The following is a 13913-nucleotide window of genomic DNA, read 5'->3' on the forward strand; positions in this document are numbered from 1 at the left end:
CTTTGAGTGTTCCACCACATTACTTTCATGAGTGAAAGGACTTACCTTTTTATGTAGCTCTGGGTTGATGAAGACAAGGTCATCCAAGGTCAGTATTATCTTGTTAGGTCCCCTGAATAGCTGGCTGTTCAAGATACTATGCCTGTGAGATTTGGAGAGTCACAGTTACCATTTTTAGGTAGGTAACTGGTTTACACCACCTCTGAATGCCCCACAACTGGCTTCCCTGCAGTATTAGGAAAGTGCAGCATGTCGTGTGGCAGTGGGGATGGATGTGGGTGAAAGTAGTAGACAAATGATGATGCCCTGACTTGGACTGAAATCCCCTGAGTCAAGGGTTATCCGATTCACAGCCTACAAAAGCTATAATCTCAAAGGGTCTCAGCACAAATAGACATCTTGAGTCAATCTCGTTACAAATATGAATTGGATGTGCATGTAATGCATACTTTGTTTTGCTTGGGTTTATTTTTCATATCCCAAATCATTCTCCATTAGGAGAGAATAATAGGTTTTATTAGATGAGTGAGCAAAGAGCTCTCAGGCACACCAGCCTTTCTTAGAGACTGAAACGGAATCATGGGTCATTTATAAAAGCTGCCTGATACAAGTTACGATCAAAATGTGCTGGCTGAATCTCTATATTGTAGCATGGTGCAGTATGAAGCACACAGCAAGATACCCCCTTGTAATGACTGCAAGCTTGTACAGAGGGAAAGGCTACAGGGGATGAGCAGTCTGGCATGTGTGGCGTAGTGCAATGCAGCATGGAGGTCTTGGAAGCAGTATTGCTGAACCAGTGCTGTTTCTCTTGGTCAGGAGTAATTAGATCAAGACGATGACTGTGCTGATTCAGATCTACTTCTTCCAGGACCTGAGCCAGATGGGATGACTATCACGTACTGTGTAACCCAGGACAAATGTGCTTCTGGCACCTCAATAAGATGCTGCTGCCCATTTTCCAAGGGATGACTCTCTGCATTCCTTGACAGGCTACAAGATTTGCAGAATTGCCACAGGCGAGAGATAAAATTCAGTATAGTTGTCAGACCACGGAAGACGCTATCTGTTGCTTGACTACATCCTGCTACTTGTTCAGCTTCTCTTGAATTTGCAAGGCAGAAAAGACCACAACAAGAAAAGGTGCACTGTCAAGGACTACGTGTTCATGGCGTAGTTCAAAGAGGCTTACGTCCACTTCGTGCAAATCAATACAAAACATTCCAGAGTTTTGTTGTTAGTTCTTAGCTGGGATTCATCTGACACTGCTGCCCAACACATGGCCATTTTAGGGACTCAGGGAAGAGGCAGAAGTCACACCTCATAATTTTGAACCCACTATTTCAATGGATGTCAAGGTCTAATGCTGAGCACAAAGCATACTATATCTATTAGATGGTCAAAAACTCATCAAACAAGAACAGAGAAGGGAAAGAAAAGCTCCCCCATTGCCCTCAATGTAACTTTTTTCAGTTAAGGAACTTTGTTTTCACTACAGCAGATGTCTGATCTGCACACAACTAAGGCTTTTCCTGATGAGGTGGGCAATAGGATGCCTTTTGCTAGATGTACTGTAGAGGGAATCCATTTCACAAAATGTCCATACATTGCCACAATTCACTTTTCCACTGCATGTACCACTCCGGGCATTTTAGAAGAGCACAGACAGCTTTTTGGAGTTCAGAGGGAGCCTTTGCCACATAACCACAGGCATCATCTGGGATGATTTTTTGTAATCTTTCTTTAATCACTTTGTCCCAAGCCACCCAACTCATCTTCATGCAAAAAACTCATCACTTATGTACCTTTTACCTGCCCAACTGAAAATCTTGCTTGGTCAATCACATCCTCTCCCCCAAGCACGGAGGAAAGCACGCCTCTGCCAAAAGCAAAGCACAGAGAGTGGAGTGACTCATTTAAGGTCATGCAGCAGATCCCTAGCAGAGCTAACACCAGAGCTCCCACATTTGAACTCAGACCATGCTGTGGTTTAAATTTAGTTCCAGACATGCCCTTCCCTAACATAAATCATTGCCTGAGTCATGCTAGACTTTTTTTTCTTCCCTTTGCAGATGGCCATACATCTTTTCTCATGACTGAGCCTTCCCAAGCACAGTCTGGTACTTGTGGAACAGCTACAAGTGGAGTAGGCAGAAAGATTGTCTTTTATTTATGTAATTGTAGAGGCTGGTGGCCAAGGAATAGAGCAGGGTTTTAAAGTGCGGGTGGATGGAGGCAACCTCCTCAGTGCCTGCAATTATAAGATATCAGAAGCAGCTGTGTGTTAGAAGCAGGGGAGCTGTTTGGGGTGTTGCTTGCTGGGTGGCCTTATATCATCTGGATTTGGAGGGATGATTCAGGAGTGGAGACAAAACATGTTTTGGGATGATTTAAGAGGCAAAGCTGGATGGGACAATCCAGGAACCCTGCTCTGCTGAACTCATTGCTGCCGAGTAAATATGCCTTCTAATTTCACTCTCATTTCAGTCATGCACCATGTAGACATCAATAATGAGAGACAGATTACTCCAGGGGCCAGTTTGGAGCAGAAGACTACCTTAGGTTATGGCCATTAGTGTCCTTGCCAAAGATCAACCCATAGCTCCTGGACCAACCAGTCCATGCTGGCTCATGTCCACCTTGGACATAGAGTCAGGACATAAGTGTGACCTATGCAATTGTTGGAAACTGTCCCTTCCCCAGCAGACTACTTCATTTGCTCCGAAGGTCCCACGCCTAGACCAATGTATATGCAATGTGAATGATCAGGGAGTTGGACTTCAGTTCAAAACAGGGAGTGAATCAGCTTGGTAATAAAGAGGTATCCTAATTAATTGCTCTGAACCCTCTCCAGAGATATTCTCTTTCACTTTAGTACATGGAGAAAGTAAAGAGGGTCAGCCTAGGTGCTTCATAGGAAACGTGATTATATTAGGGACAGAAATCCAGGCAAGAACGATCTGGAGTAAGAAAAAGACATTTAACATGTCAACGGACCCGGTCTCCACCCCGACGTTCTCAAAGCAGATTCCTGTCTTTGGTTTGTATGGCATACTTTGCACTTCCAAAGTGATAGTCACCTTCCTAATGCTTCAGAGCCATCATCCAGCTGATCCTTCCAGCAACAGACTGCAGTGTTCTTCCAAACTTGGACTGGATTAAGGGTAAGATGGCTGCTCCTGAGACTGCAGAACCAATGCCCACAGTGCTCAAACCACTATCACTTAATAAAGTGAAGATATATGTGGCTGGAGAGGAAAGACCACAATCAAACCTATGAGTTCACGTGGTCTAAACCGCTGGCTAAAGTGCAAGTCTCCCACAGAAGCCAAAAGTGGCACCTGGTCAAATACGTACTGCAATTCTCACCTGATGAGAGAAGCCAGGCCCACAGCACAAAGCACCAAGGCAAATATCAGCATTACTCCCAAAACCATGACTGTAGGCTCAATCCCTGTGCAAAGAGGGGAAAAGAATCAGTGAATTAGAAAATCCCTTTGATTTAGGCAATATTATTGAAAATATTAATATCAGACCATTAGACTAGAAAGTCAAATATTCAGCCAGGAGAATGCTAGAAGACAATTTTTATGCAATGTTAATTTGTGAATACACAAGTACTTACTGACTTTACTTACATGAGACTGTAACTACTTTAATCATTTATTTCCATACACTTTTTTTTTATACCAGACCTAGAGCCCTGGATCAGTGGAAAAATAGTTTTTCTTCAAGTAACTAAAGGCTGGACACACAGGAAAGTATTCAGTTTTAGAGGCAACTTCTCCAAAGTTTATAACTTTTGAACATTTGACCCTCTTCTCTCCAGGAACTGAAACGCTGAAAAATCTTTATCATGTGGTACCAAACTGACGGCCACTGTGAGTCACCAGCCCATCTGGGATTTTTCATTCCCTGCTACAGATTTCTAATGCTGAAAAGAGCAGAAGAGAAGGAGGAGAAGGCTGATGTCTTCCTCAATGGGCCCATCAACAGAAAGTACTGGAGACACATACTTTGCTCATGAGTGTCTTTGCTAGAGAGCTAAGGAAAGCTGACATAAGTGGACGAACTAAATTCCAGCGGGGCGTGTTTGCTGTCTCTGTCTCTTCTGTCTTCTGTTTATTTCTATTTTATTCTGTCTGTGTTCAGAGATCCTTAAACACAAACAAGCATGGAGAAATTTGGGTTGATAAAAGGTTTCTAACTCTAAGTCACTCTTGCACCTAAATCGCAGGCTTTTTTGCAAGCACTGAGACCTACAGCTTCCCAGTGAAAGTTGCAGAATTTTTTGAAAATTAACATTCTTTTCAGGAACAGACAGATCACTTCAGCCGAAATTTTCCTGCCCAGTTTGGACTTACTTTCTGCTTCAGCCCAGGGCCCCAGTCCCTGATTGTCCTCACACAGACACTGGAACAGGTTGCCCAGAGAAGTTGTAGATGCCCCATCCCTGGCAGTGTTCAAGATCAGGTTGGACGGGGCTTTGAGCAACCTGATCTACTGAAAGATGTCCCTGCCCATGGCAGGGGGGGTGGACTAGATGATCTTTAAAGGTTCCTTCCAACCCAAACCATCCTATGATTCTATGGTACTATGATTCTATATAAGAAGTCACTCTGCTTTCATGTTCCAGCCTGGAACTAGCCCTGTACACCTCCATCTGAGAAGAAATCTGGGCACAATAGAGCGGATACTTCACACCCATTTGTCCACCTTGCAGACAGTGTGGATGTAGACCAAGGTTTCACTCCACCAAAGTGCAATGGAGACACAGCCAGCTTTCTCCAGGAGGTGCTCACCTTGAATACAGCAATGAGCAAGACCACACCAAGCTGGCCTGGAGGCCAGGGTTTGTTCTTCGTGCATAGACAAAGTCAAAGTGTTGCCAGTCCCCATAAGAGCAGGTGACAGCAAAGCAGTGTTCATCCCTAGGAGGCAAGGGAGCTGCCAAAGATGTTCCCCCCTCCAAAAGGACTGGTGTGAGTGTGAAGCCAGAACACACCCCATAAACATCTTGCACAATGCTAAATCCATGGAAAAGTAGGGAGCGGATCAGCTTAGAGGTAGACTTGCAGGAGATCTGGTACTCTGGAGCTGTGGTTGCCTGCTAGGAAAGTTGTTATTAAAGAGAGAACGAGCTTTAAATAGCCCAGTCACTGGGGCATGGGTTGATTTTCTTGCTGGACAAAGGAGCAGCTGCCTCTTGGACAAACCAGTGATGAAGTATAGGGGTATGAAAGTCCCATCTCACATCTCTGCATGGCCTTCTAACATTTTCAGAGAAAATTTGTAACCCAGACCACAATGTGGTAGGAATAATGTGGAGTTTGTTAATGCTCTCTTATATATTCAAACAGGGAAATAGCCTCAGAGAAATCCTTTTGCTTATTACCATTGCATTTTATAACCCCAAAGTGCTTGACCATACTTTAGAGGACTCTAAGGCAACGTGGTGCTTGAAAAGCAGTGCAGAAAACCAAGAAATAGCAAAGGGTCTCTCCCTGGTCATGTCCTTTGCTTGAAGTAGTACACATCATGACATGAGGACTCTTCCACAGCTGGAAAACATCCAAATCCAGTTTCATTTACTGAAGCAGCATCTGATAAGATGAGAGCAAGAGCTGGTTGGAGCACGAAATTCGCTGGGGTGAACAAGAGACAGTAAAAGGACAAGAAAAGTAAAAAATAAACACCCAGATAAACAAACCCTAAGGAATGGGAGATAGCAAAAGCAATACCAAAGACCAGAGCGTTCATGTCACAGATGGGTGATTGCAGGAACGATGCAAAGCCTTGAGGAAGCTCAACCAGAACTTTATAAATAATCAGAAGTGAAAGCAAGGTTATCATGGGCTCATGGGAAAGAGCAAACTTAGGGCATACTTGAGGGGACTTGTGGGATTGTGTTAAACTCATTAGGGGACGCTTTAAGGGGACTACAGGAGTATATGAAACTTCTTATGGGATGTTTAGAGGAAGGGAAAAAAATGGAGAAAGGGACGGATGGAGGTGAGTTGGGGAGGCTCAAGCATGGGGTGCTGGTCACCCATAAGCGCGTTGTGCATTTTTCCAGCCAAACCCTGCACCTGTCATCACAATCTGACCTACCTTCTTCTTAACTCCTGTTCCTGATTTTTTTCCTGGATGAGGGTGCTCTTTATTCTGCCTGTGTGTGACATTTGCAGACTTCAAGTCAGCCTAACCAACCAGTAAGATAAGAGGTCCTGGAGCCTGCAACCCATGAGAGACCACAAGTCTGGAGACGGGCTCCTGCAGAGACCAGAGGGTTTGAGAGCTGTCTATGGGGGAATTACAGGTCTGGACCATCTACCAGAGGATGCATTTATGTGTATGCAGGGGCTGGAGTTGTGACATGTGCTAGCAAGCTTGGAGCCTGATTAGCTGGTGCATAAGAACAGGATCAGGACTTACGTGTTGTCCATGTTTCGGCAATGCTGGTTGTGGGTAGTGGTGCCTGTAAATGCATCGCTCTCCAGTATGTCTCAGACTGTTGGTGACTGGCTGTGTCTACACTCTGTGTGTGTGTGTGCGCACGTGTAGTGGGAGCATCTGCTCAGCCCCACTCCTGGTGGTCCTGGGGTCAGGAACCACAGCAGCCTAGCAGCTTCACATCCAACTCCCCTCCAACCCTAACTCCATACAAAAGCCAGACTGAAGCCTGGATTTAATTCTAGCCATAAAATTCAGTCTCTGAAATATTAGTAATAATCATAAATTACCACTTCACTGACAAATGCCTAGAGCTTTATGCTTTTGTAAAGGTGTGAACATAATATCTGATCTCTCTAAAAATCAGTGGGATTTTTCCATAGACTGCAATAGAAAGCTAAATTGCTATGCCATTCCTAGTAGCAGTGCAAAATTAGATGTATGGTAGCATTATATTCATCTCTTCTATAGCTTGCCAGCTGCTCTAAGATCAGTACATCTCCAGTTTCCATGGAGCAACACTGATTTAAACCAGCTATGGCTGAGCCAAGGGGAATGTTTTTCTCAGCTGCTGAATGAACTATTCTGTAGATGTGGTTAATTTTGTCTGTTTAAGTCATATCCTGGAGCAGTAGGAGTAAATGCTTAGTATTATAAGTAAATATGTCAAGTGGAGGCTAAGTATCCTACCCTGAGATTTTGGTTTCCCTGTGAACTTTAATACTGCACCAGAGTTGCCTCAAATTAAAAATCATAAGGAAAAGCAGTGCCCAGTCTCGCAAACCCAGGAAGCAGAGATATCTCTGCCCCTAAGTCTTCAATTACCACCTCTGTTGTCTACGGTAACTCAAATTATTTTGCATAATGGTTATCATCTTTTCTTGATGAGGTGAGCTCTGATGATCCTTAAAGCTGCATAGCTAACTGGATAAAGAAGCTGGGGTTAACCAGGAGAGATGGTGAGAGCTTCTGCTGTTGTGCAGCTCTCTCAGGCTGTCTTCAATGCAAATCCTCTTAGTGCCCTGTCCCTCAGAAGAACAGGGACACGGTGCTGGTTGGAGCCTCTGGCATATATTGATTGCTATCAAAATAGGCAGATGTTGACTGTCAGACCTGGAAAACTCTTTCCAGCACACAACAGTGGCAACAACCTTATTGACCTAACAAGCAATAAGAGAGTCTTGTGGATCAATAGTGGGATCTCTGTATAGGACTCCCTTTACAAACAGCATGATGACTGGTCATATTTATATGAATTTCTTGAGTTTAGGGTTTTCTCTTTGGGGTGCTCTCCCCTGGAGTAAGATGAAATAAATAAGAAGCATGGACCCAATGTCATTTGACCCTGTTTTTTTGTCTTTCTTACCTCCAGTGCAGAGAACATCTGGATCAAACCAACAGCTGGAGTCTGGCTTGGGTGGAGCTCCACTAGGAAAGTGGATGGCCCGGGCTAGGGACTTCACAGAGTCTGAAGACATGTCCAGCAAGTGGGTTGGGAAGAGCTGGTTCCCATGACCATCTGTGTCCAGTATCACATAGTTGCTCAGCCCCTTCCCACAGTTGTCTGTCTCTATCCAGTGACTAAATCCAGGGAAACTGAAGTTTTTTGTGTGCTCAGCTATGTTAGCTCCTGAAATTCTGACTCCTTTCCTCCGAGCACTGTCTAAAGCCATTGCCATGAAGTAAATGGCATCATAGATTGTTCCAAAAAGTGGAGAAACCTAAAAACACAGGAGAAATCATGGTCAGGATATACTGCTGCCAGCCTCTGGTTTGAGATCTGTGGCGAAAGATGTCTCACTGGCTAAGCTGTAAACTCGAGAACTGAGACACCTGAGCATTAAGGCTCACAGAGTAATGGGTTTGAAGAATCTTAGGTCGAAGGGAGCTCTGGATCGGCCCAATATATGTGTGACTTTGAATATCTGTCTTCTCTTACGATTGCTTCCCAAAATACAATTTCAAAATATTTTTAAAACTATGTAAAATTGCTTTATCATGGGAAGAGCCAAGACTCTGAGCCTGATGTACAGCTGGCATTTTATCACAGCCTGCCTCAAAACACTGTGCTAAAACATCTTCTGCAAATAGAAGATCAAAGCCAGAGGCTCGCCTCCCTGCCCAGCTAGGAAAAATGTCATGCCCAAAGGATTGGTTCTCTCTGTCAGAGCATTGTTTATTCCTAAGGCATAAAAACCATGAAGCAGAGCCATAGCAAACTCATTCTCTAGGGTACCAGAGCCTTTTCTCCTCTCATTGCTCCCTTCTGTGCCCAACTTGATTTAAGAACCTAAAAATTTCCCCTGCCCTAAAAATACACACGGTGGCTTTTGCAATCACATGGTCATTCACAGTTGGTAGGTGAAGAGAGATTATAGCCATATACACTCATGATAAAATGAGGAGTGCTGTTGGGAGCCACAGAATTTGGTATCTGTGGTGGGATTCGTTGACCAGATGTAGACACTTATCGTGAAGAACCCTACACGCAATATAGTTAACCTGGACTCTCATTATAATGAAGGGAAAGAAATGAATGCTTTCAAGGCATGATTCATCTCCTCCTAAAGTAGACATCCATGCAGATCTGATAAATCATGCCTTAAAAGTGCTTATAATTATTTGAAAGATCACAGTGAGATTTGAAGATTGGCTCAGCTGAATCCTGCATCTCTTCATCAGTATGACAGATACCCCAATTCTTCTTGCAATGTTTACAAGGTCGCAACTGACTTCATTATTTTATGGTGACATTTAGAATAACTTTGACTATAGTGCTGAAAAGATGAGGCAACAATGATCCTAAGTATTTCCTTCTAGAAGCATCCAGTATTTCGTTTGTCTGTCACATCCCCCCAGATTCTTATACATGCAGACATCTTATTCTGGTGCCTTAAAAACTCCATAGACTTTATCCACCTTAGGAAACACCTCTTCAGCTTGGGCCTACTGCAGTTAGCACGTAGGAAACCAAATCTGAGAGCCTCAGAGACAACCCCTTTCTCTTGAATTCCCGGCATGGTCCTGCAGTTGAAATAACTGAGTTAGATTGCCAGACATTAAGGACAAATATCCTTCCCAAACAAATGCAGACCACATCCAACTTTCAACATATTTTTCTCAAAATAAAAGCACGCAGTCTGGGTTGTCCCTCAGCTGTACTTTCTCTACAATTATTGTTTGTTTCATGTCTCCCATTATCAGGTCCCAGAAAAGCCTGAGGGAAAGAATATTTACCTGGGTGGCTTCCAAATCGCTGGTTATTTCACCACTTTCTTTAGCTTCCCTGAATGCATCATAGAAAGTCCTTTCTCCAGACTCCAGTGTGACAGTCAGCACAGCATCATATGCTTCCTGGAGCTTGCTGTCGTTATCAAAGATGCTGAATGAGTTGTTTTGGTAAGGAAGACTGTACAGTAAAGTGTCGTACGGAACAAAGACGTATCTTCCATCTGCTAGTCCCATTTCCAGGGCTTTTGTGAGCAAGGTGGCCTGTTCCTCCCCTCCAACGAGCACAGAATGCATGCACAGGAGTATAACTGAAACACAAGGATGGCAGACAGTGTTGTTAATCCATTGTCCTGGCTTCTGCTGGGATAGTTAATTTTCTTCCTACTAGCTGGTGTAGTACTGCGTTTTGGATTTAGGATGAGAATAATGTTGATAACACACTGACGTTTTAGTTGTTGCTGAGCAGTGCTTACACTAAGTCAAGGACTTCTCAGCTTCTCACACTGCCCTGCCAGGTGCACAAGATGTTGGGAGGGGACACAGCCAGGACAGCTGACCCAAACATGATGTCATGCTGAACAAAAAAAACTGGGGGGAATTGGCTGGGGGGGCATGGCCGCTGCTCGGGCACCAGCTGGGCATCGGTCAGCGGGTGGTGAGCAATTGCATTGTGCATCACTTGTTATGTATATTCCTTTGTCATTATTATTATTATTTTCTTCCTTTTCTGTCCTATTAAATTATTTTTATCTCAACCCATGAATTTTACATTTTCTCCAATTCTCTCCCCCATCCTGCTGCGGGGGGGAGTGAGCGAGCAGCTGCGTGGTGCTTAGTTGATGGCTGGGGTTAAACCACAACATCAGTTTGGGGTTTTCAACACAAAATAGCTCCCTCCCCACAAAGAAAGGGCTGTCTGAACTGCTGTATCAGGCCAGACTCTAATGGTCCCCCACCAATGTTATGTGCTGAGGAAGTTGGGAGCTACACCAATTTTGTTCAACCTCTGGAGGTCTGCAACATCTAGCAAAGGAGGCTGTGAGCATTTCCCATTCGTGAAGCCATACAGAAGGAGGAGTGGAGAGAAATTTTGACAAAAGCAAGGCACAGGCTAACGTGATGGGTAGTCATGGTCATTGTTGTCATTGACTGAAATACATGAGCTTTCCCTTTTTGTGCCCTGAGCTGACAGACACCACACAGTCATTAGCAGTTCCCAAGCTTCACCAGTTCACCCTGTCACCATATATACAGATTTTAGGTTGGGTACTGTGTTGCGTGGCAACATCTGGTCCATGTCTGGCTGTCCCTGAGTCTCTGTCTTTGCCTGCAAAATCCCATGGGGCCAGTGTCCCCGTGTCTGGTGGGGAGATCTGAAATCTGTTTAACAGGCCTTCCACGGTGCTCACTGGCCCTTCATGAAAGGAAGCACTTCTGATCTTTCATCCAAGACAGCATTTCAAAACACAGTCAGTGAGAGGAGCAAAGTAGGGCAGTGATGGGAAGGAAAGTTGCAAAGGAGACCTGCCTGCTACTAAACCAGGAGGGAGTAGGTTCTCTAGAGTAGCTGTGGTCTCTCCTTAGCAGAAAAAGCAACCCTGGCAAAGCAGAAGTTGAGCAAGAACATTTTCAGGTTGCTGAATTACAGGAAAGAAATGGGTACTTCTAGGCAATGATTCATCCCATTGTATAGCAGAGAGCTTAAGCTGGTGAGATGAAACATGTTTGAAGAGAGACTGGTTCTCTCCATTGCTTATGAAAGGAGCCCATCAACTCTAACTCACATGGAGAGCTGGGTTCGTGATGAGATGAACCCACCCAAGGCGGATTTGGTCTCAAGCATAGATTTGAGCACTGATCAAACACCAAGTTAGAAAACACCGTGCTACCCTTCGTAGCCTTTGGTATAAAAATCAAAGTCTTCATTAAAATGCATCTTTATCTGGATTCACAGTGCTGACTGCAGAGGTGTACATCCAGGATCAGAGCTCCATCACAGATTTCATAAAAAGGCTCTGAATCAGAAAAACAGTACTTTTTTCTCACATTTTCTCAAGAGAAAAAAGATCATCCTTTACTACATGCTGTACATCAACAAGGGCCCTTCCACTGCTTTAGTATGTGGTGTATAACACTGGTTTTCCCTTCTGATACCTTCATTGAACCCAGGTAGCAAGGACATAGCATCGAAGCATGAGATTTTTGATAATCCATAATCCAAAACACCATAGATATAAAACCTTCCTATAAGCCACTCATTACACTTGACAGGGTCAAGCACAGACACCCATCTACTAAATACTCTTTTTTCAGACAAGCTGGACATAATCTTTCATGTTGTAGAAGATTATTTTGCCCTATCTCTGTCACATGCAAAATGCCCAGCATTCCTTTACGTGAAGCCCTGGCTCCATTAAGGTCAGAGATAAAATTCTGCTTGACTTAATTGACTTCAAAATTTAATTCGCTAAGCTATGCCCATTGGATAACAGTGCAGTCCTAGCCCAGACAAAATAAAAAAAAGGAATTGGACTCAAAGCACTTACTTCTAATGCCGTCAACTTCTTTAATCTCATTCCAGGTGTCTTCAATGCCTTTTTCTCCTTTACGCATGGATGTAACAATGCCTACAGGAAGCCCCTGGTTCCTGAGTGCACTCGCTAACTTGTTAGCTGTGTCCATCCAAATATCCTCATTGGAAGCAATGATGCCAACATGAGCCCAGTTAAAATATTTCATTATTGTAAACAAAACGCGGGTTGGAGATGGCAGGGTCCTTGCAAATGTAGGGTGGTGGATGGTGGAATCCAGTTTATAATTGATGCACATCCATGAGAAGATGGCTTTATTCCAGTTTTCCCCTAAAAGTGTAGCCACCTCACAGAAGCCAGGGTTCAGAGGGCCTATGAAAGCTGAGGAAAGCTTTCCAAAGTCAATGAATCTAACTAGAGCTCTTGATGTCTCACATTCTTCTTGCAGGACCACATAATCCAGCCTGTGGCCAAGATCTAGTGAAGGATCTTTGCTTATTCGTCCCACTGCTATCCTGGCAGCCACGTGGGGAAAGGCTTTGGAAAAGAAGGGGTCACAGTTCCAGGGTCCGAGCAATCCAATTTTAAAAACAGAACAATGTGCTGGAGAGCAAAGTAGGATTATTCCCAACAGCAGCCACCAGAGAGCCTGGAAAAATGTCTTGGATGAATTTCCAGAATTGAACTGATGCAATTTAACGTGCCTTGACAGCACCCAGAACAAACTGTTAGGACACAGTTGGAGAAATGACATTGTTTTACTGGTGGGTAGGTCTGCGCCGAGTTCTTCAGGAAGCCAGGCAGTGCATTACCAGCTGCTGGAAGAAAAGTAGATTACATTTGCCTTCCTGTATACGTATTTGTTCAGTGCATGTTGATACAGCTGAGTCAGGCCCAAATTACACAACAGTTCTCAAGGTGCAAGTCTGTGCGGTGCCAAAACCCTGCACAGACACGTGCACATGCACCACACAAGCCACTGCACCACGCAGACAAGTGTCCAAACCAGCAGCAGTTAAACTCACCATAGTCCTTAAATGCACACTTATATAAACATTTTAAAATGCTTTGTAATATGTTCTGAAACCAGGCAGCGAAGAGTGAGTCTGCTTTGTTTGCAGCAGTAAACACCACCTATGGATACAATATGTTTTGGGTTCTTTGGAAGGATAATTCCTAAATCACATGGACATATAAGAAAATAAAAAGGTGAAAGGCACCGAGCCAGCAACTTTTGCCAATCCAAAATCCTCAGTGAGTTTTAAATATGAATCAGAGCCCATACAAACATAAATACGCACATACACACATATAGACCCATATAAACATATACTTAGACATACATATGTACATGCACATGATTTTCAAACTTTCTGAAAAGGTTTTTCAAGGACAACTCCTACCATGAGCTCTTAGACGTGGCAAAAACGAAAGGTGGATAAACAGGTAATCACAAAATGAGGGAAAAGGAGGATTATGATTTGAATTTAGATAAAGAACTGTTTAATAACTCAGGGCAAAAGCTTTGCGTTCACTCTTGGCTTAAAATTTTCTTGGTTAAAGACTAGGAGCCATAGATTTTTTTGGGAATAACAACCTCACCCTTCACAGCCAGGCACAGAAATCACAAATCCACAACAGTCTCCCCTCCATCCGCAGTGTCACCCCGTGGCTTAGAAAATTTGCTGATGCAAGAAG

General features: G+C 43.8%; 1 protein-coding gene across 1 annotated transcript in view; it reads right to left on the minus strand.

Moving 5' to 3' along the window:
* Positions 1–12969, minus strand: part of GUCY2F (guanylate cyclase 2F, retinal) — a 46832-nt gene extending 33863 nt beyond the window's left edge. Inside the window, exons 1-5 of the mRNA XM_009819639.2 lie at positions 12231–12969; positions 9691–9992; positions 7820–8174; positions 3370–3454; positions 46–142 (exon numbers count right to left, since the gene is read on the minus strand). Of these exons, the coding sequence (XP_009817941.2) occupies positions 46–142; positions 3370–3454; positions 7820–8174; positions 9691–9992; positions 12231–12969 (1578 nt within the window). The remainder of the gene's footprint in view (positions 1–45; positions 143–3369; positions 3455–7819; positions 8175–9690; positions 9993–12230) is intronic.
* Positions 12970–13913: the final 944 nt, after the last annotated feature.

Source organism: Gavia stellata, chromosome 1, assembly GCF_030936135.1.
Source record: "Gavia stellata isolate bGavSte3 chromosome 1, bGavSte3.hap2, whole genome shotgun sequence".
Taxonomy (NCBI): domain Eukaryota; kingdom Metazoa; phylum Chordata; class Aves; order Gaviiformes; family Gaviidae; genus Gavia; species Gavia stellata.